Genomic DNA, 11,021 nt, shown 5'->3' with positions numbered 1-11,021 from the left:
TTCCCTGCACTCAGCACCAGCTTGTATCCTGGCCCCGCTGCCAGCCTGGCTGTGGGGCTGGGTTACAAGGTGGTGCTGAGCGCAGGGAGTGGGGAACCAGCCCCTCGCCCACTCCATGCCCAGTGCCCCATGCTGCAGCCGCTGGCAGCCTGCCTGGGGCTCCCTGTGCCTGCTCCGGACAACCCCGTGCAGGCTGAGAGCAGCTGCAGCAGGGACCACCGACCATGGGGTGGGCGGGCGAGGGGGCTGCTTTTCTCCACGCAGGGAAGGAGCCTGGGGAAAAGCTGAGCGCAGGGGAAAAGTGGCCCCTCCCCTGCCCCGTGGCTGGTGCTTCCTACTGCAGCTGCTTGCAGCCCATGGGGCACTCAGGAGTAGGCACAGGCAGCCCCATGCAGGCTGCGAGCAGCTGCAGTGCAGGATGCCAGCCACGGGGCAAGGAAGGGGCCACTTCCCACCACAGCTCCTTCCCTGCCCAGGGTCCCCCCGACCTTTCTCCCCCCGCTACTCCCCACTTACCTGTGGTTCTGGCGCAGGGTAGCCACTGCTCCCAGGCCAGAAGCCCCAGTAGGGGGCTTTCAGTTGGGGGGGTGGGACTGGGCGGGCCCCACTGTTGTTGGAGCCCGCAGGGTTTCACCTGGGTCCTACTGCTCTTGGTGCCTGTCATTTTTGACAGGCACCAAGGGCAGAGAAATATTAATTTTCTACATTTTTTAGGGGCCCATATCACAGCCCAGGCAGTTTTTTTTCTCCCTTTCTGGGTCTGGCAGGCATGCAGCCATGGGGCCACAGGTCCAAGGGGGTGGCTACTGTTGCAGGTGGCAGCAGGTCACAGTCAGGCATCAGTCCCCAGTGCCAGACTGCTGCAGTGGGTAGGGAGTGCAGGGGCCACTCTGAGTTAGTGCTGCTTCAGTAGTCCAGCTGACACAAGGGGTAATGTCCTCAGATATCAACTGGCCAGGCTTCAGAAGCTTCTGAGGGCAAGTAGCCCTGAGCTGCTCTCCAGGGCAGCATTTTATATTGCTGGCACCAGCACAGCCTCTAGCTTCCCCTGGCTGAAGATCCGGGAGGAGCTGGGGAGGGTCAGTTTGTCCCAAGTGACACAATTTGCCCTGCACCAAAGTGCATGTTCAGACATGTGTGCTGAGGCATGAATCTCTGACACAAATTTGTGCTGTTGCTGTTTGAGCTGCGGTAAGCACACACATGCCTGCATATGTGGATGCACCCTAATTTGCAGTTCTCCACTCTCCCAGAATGCACTGCTCCCAGCCCTCTACCCTTTCCTACCCTCAAAACCTCTACTGGTTTTGCCCCAAGCAGCTCTGTGCTGGAAGCAGAGCATCTGGGGTTAAATTGCAGGAGAACCATGGAGCCCAGGGAGACATGCACCACAAATTCCATGGTCTCACTACCTGGTAGACCTGGTACAGTATTACACATGAACCAGGCCAGTTCCTCCAGCACTTAAGCAGCCATAGTACAGACTACAAAGCTGCTCATTAGGGTAATGCAGGACAAGTATAATATATGGAATTAAAACTGAGTGCAAGTGCCAAGATAGTGCTACTTGGACATGATGTAAGTGCTACTTGAACATGTAAAGGTAAAATAGGATGTAGCCCTAAATACAGCAGAAGTTAGAAACATAAAGTATGTAAAGCACAGATTTAGTGTTTGTGGTCATGGATTTAGTTGCTGTCTCTATTGCTAACTTGTTATAAGGCCCTAGGCAACTTGATAACCCTGTTTACTATTAAGCCTGGTAAGCCATGGTGACGTATTTTGATCACAATATGTTAGATACTTCCTTACCCATGTCTTTTACTGAATGAGTGCTGAGTGCTACTTCAAAATATGTTAGAGGTCAAAAACCTCAGTTTTGCTATGGTTTTAAATATTTCCTTGCTTATGGAACTCAGAATTATGTAGAACTCATTCATGCCTACTTCATGAGTTAAAAGAGCATCCAGACATCAAGATCTCCTAAGCTAAATTTTCTTTTCTGTTCCATAATCTTCAGTCAGCAAGCTCCAGTGCCAGATTTTGGTTATTTATTATTATTTTGGTTATTGTTTATTACTAGCCAATTGCCCATTAAGAATGATGGGGGAAGCAAGTGGGGACGGAGCCCGCTTTTTAGGAACACTTTTTAGGGATAACCACCTTTAAAACATGAATTACAACTTTGAAATTGACAAGCTTGCCTATATTGTATTAGCATCCATTCATTGTTACTAATGAATTTTATGAAACAATTTTTAAAAATGGAAAATTTCCCATGGAAAAATAAAGCACTGGAAAATTTTCCACCTGACACCTTTGGCTAGGCAATCCCAACACCAGTTTTGTTCTAAAGAATGACCACAGATTTGGTTTGGTTTGCAAAGGCTTAGCCAGGTTTATTGTCTACAAGGCTTGGCCCTAACACATTTGTGATTTGACAAACAAGGTGTTTATGCATGTTTACAAGGTATTGGCACAACACCACATAGGCTCACCTAGGCTAATACAAAGTTCCCATAATTTCTGATTTGCCTTTTGTACAGTGATCAAAACAAATTATGTACTATGTTCAATTAATATTTTAAATAACTTGAGCTGTACTGTGCCATAGGCTTGTTCCGCATTCTGATTTGGGTGTTCTCATTCTAGGCTTATCCTGGTACTGGATCACTAAACCTTGTACAGCTATCTTCTTATCCCGTCTTATGACAGGAGTACACATCTGGCCCATATTTTAAGTACATTCCAAGTTTTGCTTATGTAAGGAGTTCATACCTCAGTCAGGTTTACTGATCAGGCCTACTCTGGCCATTGCTTTAGCAAAGCCTTTGTATGAGCCCGCCGCACGTGTGTATTTGGAACATTGATCTGTGTGTGTGTGTGTGTGTGTGTCTGTCTAGGTGAATGTTCCAGTGAGGAACACTCCTAATTATAACTTTTATCACTGTATTCATCATGTCAGAAATGCCAGTTTGGGGACAAAAGTACAATTAGCACTAGTGCCACACTAAGGCCATAGTGCTGAAGGTGTACTACAAAAAGGCCTGTGATGCCAGTTTTGGCTCTGGCAGCTACAGGTTGATGCATCTACTGTAGGGAACTGTCATGAATTCTGACAGATGCAACTGTGGCAAGCCAGTAGGGGGTGCTCCTGTGCTGAGCCACCCACCTCACTGTACCCAACCACTTTCCAGGCTCTGAGTGCCTCCCTGGGGGCACCTCATGTCTGGCTGACCCCCCTCCCTGGAGCACACCCACTAGCCTGGGGGTAGAGCTGCCACCACCCAGGGATGGGCTTGATTCTGGTACTATGCCCCCTGGGAAACACAGGCCTAGTAGCCTTCAAGTGTACTTGACTCACTACAAGAACTTGGGATGCTTCCCTCATTCGGTAGCACTAGTGGTCCCCCTTAGCTGAACCAAGGGGTCCCCAAGGCATAATCTAGACCCACTCCCAATAAGTCTCCTATGCTAGGTACAAAGGAGAACTTTATTGGTTACAAGGAGTAGGGTTGGACTAGGTTACGGAGTTGAGTTGTATCAGAGAAATCCCATAGAGTAAACAGGGTGGCTGGAGTAGCCTTTGATCACACATCTGAGTTACTGCAAGCTATATATCTAGTTAGATCTCGGGTAGCTTACTCACAAGCATCATCCAGAGGCAGGTGGAGATTCCCTCTGGAGGTAGGTAGTTCCTTGATCATAAGTTTTGAGAGAGACCAAGTTTCAGATGGTCCAGCTCTTTTCTCTCTCTGAATCTTCCTCATGGCTGCTGCCCCCTCCACCTGCGCAGTCCTTAACTTATATAGCCCTTATGACTTCATTTACCTGGTTCAACAGAGGCCAGTACCTGTTGGCTGCCAGCCAACCAGTTTGAAATGCATCACTGGTTGCTGGGCAGACTGGCAGTCTCTAGGCCACCAGGGAGCCCAAGCCCCTCACCCAGGTATGTGATGCCAGTCACATAGGCAGAGGGAGCAGGTTTCCCCCCTCCTTCAGGATTGTATCCAGGTCAGGTTACCTAAAGAGATAGGGTAAGGTGTGTACCCTCTGCAAGGCCCATCCTAACCAAATTGTCACAGAGCACAACAAGGTTATTGGGAACAGCCAACATTGATGGAAAAAGAGCAAGTCATTCCTGACCAACTTTATTTCCCTCTGTAACATATAGTGTGGCTCTGTGGATAACGAGTGGAGGGAATGGATGTCATAAAGCTTAATTTTTAGCAAGGCTTTTTGATACCATCTCCCATGACTGCTTCAATACTTAGCTATGGCAACAAAGACCAGATAAAAGTATTGTAAGGTGGGTACATAACTGGTTAGATCATCAATGGCTCTATGTCTAGTAGGAAAAGGTATTGAGAAGGGGTTCTCCAGGCCTGTGTCGTGGGTTTGGTATTGTTTAATATCTTCATTAATGATTTGGAAGATGGTATTAAGTGCACAGTTAGTAGACTTCCAGATGACATGTAATTGCAGACGTCCTCTAAGGTTGGTCTAGGTTTCAGAATGAGTCTGATAACGTTGGACTATTTTTCCAGTTTAAATGGAATGAAATTCAGTAAGAGCAAGTGCAGAGTCCTGCACACGGACTTGAACAAGCAGGGGAATAACTGGTTATATTTCATTACTGCAGAAAATGACTTGAGGCTTATATTGAACTATAAGTGAGTTAACAGCGTGCTCTTCTTGTAGAAAAGGCCTACGTATCCTGGGCTGTAGTAATAGGAGCATTGCTTTCAAGTCAGGGGGAATGATTCTTGTCGGAGAAATTATTTGCTTAAGCTCCCAACCTGGTAAGGGAACACCTGCGAATACTCCTGACCCCAGCGGGGCTCGTTTCCCAGCTAAGACTCAAATAAGCAGGAGACGAGGGTGTGGTCTTTCCAGTTTATTCGGCCGAAGGTCCCCCGACCTTAGAAAGGCAGAGGGGCCCCGGTTGCACTTTCACACACGTATTTATATTCTCTGGTTACATGAGATTTTCGCATGCGCAAAGCTTTAGCGGAAAATTACTAGTATTGCATGACTCTTCTTCAACCTACGGGGGTAAGCTCCAATCACAATACAATTTTAAACAATTTTATCAAATAAGGCACAGGTCTGCCGTTAAGCTTATTGATCATGCTTAGTTACTATGGGGGAAGTTGTGGGCACCTGAAGGTGCAGGCTGTGCTTCCTGTGTTGCTAGAGAAGGAAACCCTCTTCTCTGCGCACAATTTCTAACATTCTCCCACTCTAGGTCAGGAGTTGATGGGCACTAGCAGGGTTGGGGGGGTCTACGGGTCAGGAGTGAAGGGTACTGGCAGGGCTGGGGGCTATGGGTCAGGAGTTGGGGGAACCTGGAGAGCTGTGGGTCAGGAGTGAGGGGCAACAGCATGGGCAGTGGCAGGGCACCAGCCTATCAGGGCTGCTCAGTACCACAAAGCAGCGGTGGGGAGGGAACAGCTGCAGCTGGACCTGCATCCTGATGAGTGAAGGGAGCCGGGGGAACTCTGATTTTCCATGATAAAAAGCCAAAATCAACCGCCAAAATATGTAGGTATTTAGAATTTTTTTAGTATAATGATTGAGGCCCTGGTAGGCTTCCAAATTGCTTTAAAATTGTAAATATAATCAAGAAGACATTGTGTTCAACCGATATATAGTTCAACATATATAGTGGCGTTTCATTTTAATTGTGGAAAAACATAGATTTTGGGAGACTTAATCAGAGAATTTTGGGTCCTCCATCAGAGAATATTGGTTTTTTAAACAGAAAAAAACAAGATCCTTGTGGAAAAGCTGAAAGAACTGGAATTGTTTAGTTGCCTGAAAGACTTCCCCCTTGGTCTTGTTGCTGTTGTGCCCAATGTAGGTTGAGGCAACTATCTAGGACAGGTACTGCTCCTTTGCACCTCAGTGCCCCCAGATCTGTGTGCAGGCATGGCTGTGGGCTCGATCCTCCCGCCCTGCTTCGTGCCCTGCTGCCCACCCTCAGGGTCTCCGCAGCCTGGCGGGTGTGAACCAGCACTGCAGGGCAGAACGGGGCTGCACAGGTAAACTCCTTGCCACTGTGAGCTCCGCGCTGCCCTGGCGAGACATCTCCTGCCCACCTGGCAGCAGCGAGGGGCACAATCCTGCACTGCTGCTGTGCAGGCAGGAGACGCCTCTCCAGGGCAGCATGGAGCATGCAGCAGCAAGGAGCTTCCCTGCACAGCTGCACTCTGTTCTGCAGCACCAGGTCACATCTGCTGGGCTGTGGAGGCCCCGGAGGAGGCCAGCAGGGCAGGAAGCCTGCATAAGCTGTTTGTACCCACCCCTGTCTCTGCCCTGATCTGAGGTGCATGTGTCCTTCTATTCCCCACCCCCCCCAGTGTGTGCAGTGGTGGGGAGCTGGCTCCACCCCTCACCTGAGCTTGCTGGTGCAACCAGGCTGCTACCACCTGCAGGTTGCAGCTGAGGCTCAGGTGCTGCTGAGGGGGAATGGGGGCTGTGGACCCAGGTCCCTGGCTCTATAGCCCTGGCAGCTGGTGGCCTCCTCCAGCAGGGCTGGAGAGGCAGGGAGCTGTAGGTGGAGGGTGAGGGGCATCAGCAGGGATGAGGGGCTGTGGGTGGGGGGTGAGGGACACCAGCAGGGCCAGGGGCCTGTGGGAAGGAGTGAGGGGTACCAGCAGGGCCAGGGCCCTATGGGTTGGGAGTGAGGGGTACCACTAGGGCCAGGGGGGCTGTGGGTGGGGAGTGAAGGACATCAGCAGGGCTAGGGGGCTATGGCTTGGGCGTGAGGAGCCTGGACCTTTGTTCTGTGAGTGAAGGGGGCAGGGGGAGCTTTGATTTTTCCATGATAAGAAAAAAAAATCGAAAATCAAATACCAAAATGTATAGGTATTTAGATTTTATTTTATTATAGTCATTGAGGCACTGGTAGGCTTCCAAATTGCTGTAAAATTGTAAATATATCAAGAAAACATTGTCTTCAACTGATCCCTATATATATAAAGTCATCTTTTATTTTAATCACAGATTTTGGGTTTTTAATCGGAGAATTTGGGTGGTTTTTTTTAAAATCAGAGAATTAGCAATTTTTTATCAAGGAAAACCAGGATCCCTGGGTATAAGGGACCCTGAGAAAATAAGGGGTCATGATTAGTTATGAAGACCATAGACCACTATGTTCCTGTAGCTCAGTGTTTCCCGACCCGTGTGCCGCGGCATAGTGGTGTGCCATCAGAAATGAACAGGTGTGCCGTGGAATTTTGCCACAGCAATGAGCTACAATGAGCTCATAAGTATAAGGATGGAGAATACTACCTTAACAGGCGTGCCATAGAAATTTTTTATTAATGTAAGTGTGCCTTGGGCTGGAAAAGGTTTGAAAATGCTGCTGTATCTAATGAGCATTGCATATTTTGAGTTCTGGTAACTGTCAATCCTTAGGAAGCCTTCTTTCAGCCTGGAGATTGTATGCTGTATGTCATACTAGGCAAGGTTCTTTGAGTAGATGTGATATCTTTTATTAGATCAACTGAGTAGTTGGAAAACAGTTCTTAGCAAGCTTTCTTAGCTTTCACTCTTCTTCAGGCATAGGAAGCCTCTGCTGTTCTGAAGACTCTGAGGACTTCCTTGGAGTCTCAGAACAGCTGAGGCTCCCTATGCCTGAAGAAGGGTGATTGTGCTCAAAAGCTTGCTAAGAACTTTTCCCCAACTACTCAGTTGGTCTAATAAAAGATATCATGTACTCAAAGAACCTTGCCTGCATATGTCATACTAGACTGATTTATGAATTACAGGACAGTTGTTGTAAATAATTTTGATCAGGTTGTTCAGACTAGAAGTGCTTGCTCAGGTGAATTTTATAATATATATACTATGTGTTTCTGAATATTGTTTCGCAATGTAAAATTTCTACAAAGCTGAACTTAGTGCATGGGGTGACTGGCAAAGGAAAGGAAGCAAACTTTGTAAATTGTCATTGTACATTATTTACAGTCATATAAATTAAAGCCACATTCTGTTATTCTAAATTTATACTTATTGTCCTAAGGAAAAGTTTGATCAGCAGCAAAACACCTTTACTAACTAAAGATATATTAAACAGGAATTAGTAATTATATATATAAAAATATAATAAAATAGCTAATATAGTGTTGAACTTGCATTAAAGTATAAAAGATTTGTAAGAGTGAATTTGGTCTTCAGCTTTACGCAGTAACCCTTTAAGGCATTGAATTTTCTATATAATTCTTTTTGTACAAAAATAAGTGATGTTTGCAGAAGAAATTCCTGGAAATACTCCCTGTTTAGAATTTTGACCTTGCTTTTTGAGTTGCCTTTAATGTAAAGCATATGGTTCAGGTGTGATTTCATTTCAGACATCAGTTAGAACCTTATTTGGAGTGTCATCTATTAAATTTTAGTTTCTAAAACTGCTTGTAATCAAGTTGAGTTTCTTGAGAGGTAAGTGGTAAGTGATGTTACTATGTATTGGTGCTTATCTTTTGAGTTGCATAACTAGTTCATTTAATAACCTTTATTGTCTGCAAATAGTTTTTATAGTTATATAGGTACTCACTTACTTAAAGAAGGAACAACAAATGCCCCTATAGCCAATAAGAGTTGAGAAAAATGTGAATTTGCATAAATAATACCACATGCATTATAAGTTGTAAAGGAAAAAATATCCGATGAATTTGACTAATGTCTAAAATCTTTTTAATGTATCCAGACCCCAGGACTTGAGACTGAAATTGCTTGCTTGCCTGAACAAATTGGGACAACATTATGCTGAAAAAATGAAGGTAAATACAATATTCTGGATCAGTTGTTAGGTACTAAACTTTCAGGGTTTTATGTATTCTTAATTTCTCAAATATGGTGGGGCAAACAACCTTTGAATATTTACACTGAAACAAATAGCCTGTGATTTTTATTGTTGGGGTGACAATATTCAAGTGATTTAAAAATAGGCACAGGAAGATATAGGAATACTGAGTTCCAGTTTTATACTTGCAATATTTTGCAGCAGAAGCTTTTCCAGTAAGTGAAATAACATTTTTAACTTTTTCAGGTCCTATTTGCTACCGTATTACAAAGTGTGCTTAGGGGATGTCTGTATAGCAAAATAAATGTGCACTTTCAACATGTGTTAACTGAATGATAGCTATGGACCTAACAAATTCAAGGTGGATACTCGCCAATTTCACAGGCAGAATGCGAGGGGCTCTGCAGCCATTTCATGGGCAGAGCATGGTGGGCTTCCCCACACCTCTGATTGACCAGAGGGATCTGGTGGCCCCACCTTTCACCACTGAGACTCAAGGCCCTCTGACCCCTCAGAAAATGCTACCTCTTAACTTTCACTCATTTTTTGACTATGGAAAAATAATAGAAATTTGTCTGTTACAAAGAACTCAGAAAGCCCACAACAGGTCACAATGCTTTTAACACAATGGATTTCTATTTGAAATCTCTGAGGGTTGTTTTTGTGAATTATGTGTAGGTAGTTGCATACCTAAATGTGCTAATATTGTACACCCCTGGTTGAGAATCACTGGTCTAACAAACACTAGACTTGTTCTGCTGCATGTTCACTGCTGTTGTTGTCCTTGTTGGCTAAATTATATTAGCCTGTGCTCCAGTCCCACTTTTTTTCCCCAGTCTTTAACAGTAGAGTGCCTTAATACCATAGGGTAAGGACATGCAGGAACAGAACTGTTTGTTTATTTTACCTAAATATCCATATAATTAAACGTTTTTGTTTTGTAATTCTTTCTTGCAGCAAAGCACCAGAATTTACCAGAATTTACACAGGCCCCTGGCAAACATTGCATTTATGGCAAGGTTTTAAGCAGATTGACTAAAATCCTTTACTATCTCTCTGCTAAAATCTAACCTTTTTAATGCCATAACTTTCAGGTGCCATGACATCTTCCTTGTGTTTTTTACTATAAAATTCAGATGTTGATTTTCCAGAAGGAAAAAAAGTTTTAACAACTTTCCAGGTATCCTTTATCAAGGAGAGGTACTAACTCTTTTCATGCCCTTTGTTGGCCATGTTTGAACCTTAACTTCATTACTGTTTGAAATCTTCTAGGTTTTTAATGATCCTATTCATGGTCATATTGAAATACATCCTCTGCTCATTCGAATCATTGATACGCCTCAGTTTCAACGTCTGCGATACATTAAGCAACTGGGTGGCACTTACTTTGTTTTTCCAGGAGCGTCGCATAACCGCTTTGAACATTCCCTGGGGTAAGGCAGTATTCATTTATATGTAGATCTCTTCCATTTTTATTCATTTATGTCTGCCTCTTCTGCCTGTGTGGAGTGACTGCAGGCACCAGTCTTGCCTCCACTTATGTCAAGGGACAGTTCTACAAATATTTTTGGCAGTTTTGAATTGGTCTGTATCCTATAGAAGTGATTTTGTTGTCTGTTCTTCATCAATACTCAAGCCAGAGCTTTTCAACATATCACCCTTGTCTCATTAAAACAGGTTGACAACGTGAGGCCATTTTGCTCGTCATGCCACAGCCAGCCCCGGCTCTGGGTAGCTGCTGCCAGGCTACTCCCAGCAGGGCTTGCAGCATCCCAGCTGCCTGCTGGGAGCAGCCTGGGCTCCTGGCTGGCAGCAGCTATCCAGAGCCGGGGCCGGCTGCAGCCAGGAGGCTGCAAACAGCTGTGCCAGACTCCAGAGCCCAGGCATCAGCTCTGTACTGGTGCGTTCACATGTGCCTTGGAGCAGGCGGTGGGGGAGCGGCCTGAGGCAGTGCAATCCTGGTCTCTCCCCCGCTCCTGGTACAGAGGTGGTCACTGGGCTCCAGAGCCTAGCACAGCTGTTTGTAGCCAGCCTGGGCTCTGGGCAGCTGCAGCAAGCAGCGGACAGGCTGCAAACAGCTGCGCCTGGTTCTACAGCTCTGCATCAGCTCCATGCTGGCAGCGACTGCGTGTGCACCTCAGGGCAGACAGCAGGGCAGGTACAGAGCTGATGCCTGGGCTCTGGAGCCCGGTGCCGCTGTTTATAGCCTCCCGCA

The 11,021-nt window shown here is 45.9% G+C and overlaps 1 protein-coding gene across 1 annotated transcript in view; it reads left to right on the top strand.

Moving 5' to 3' along the window:
• The window catches only part of SAMHD1 (SAM and HD domain containing deoxynucleoside triphosphate triphosphohydrolase 1), a 106,338-nt gene that overhangs the window by 24,435 nt on the left and 70,882 nt on the right, over positions 1-11,021 (top strand). Inside the window, exons 4-5 of the mRNA XM_025216270.1 lie at positions 8,711-8,783; positions 10,079-10,239. Coding sequence (XP_025072055.1) covers positions 8,711-8,783; positions 10,079-10,239 — 234 coding nt within the window. The remainder of the gene's footprint in view (positions 1-8,710; positions 8,784-10,078; positions 10,240-11,021) is intronic.

Source organism: Alligator sinensis, unplaced genomic scaffold, assembly GCF_000455745.1.
Source record: "Alligator sinensis unplaced genomic scaffold, ASM45574v1 scaffold338_1, whole genome shotgun sequence".
In the NCBI taxonomy this organism is placed as follows: domain Eukaryota; kingdom Metazoa; phylum Chordata; order Crocodylia; family Alligatoridae; genus Alligator; species Alligator sinensis.
The sequence above is the reverse complement of the archived record's forward strand: the minus strand, read 5'-3'. Positions and strand labels throughout refer to the sequence as shown.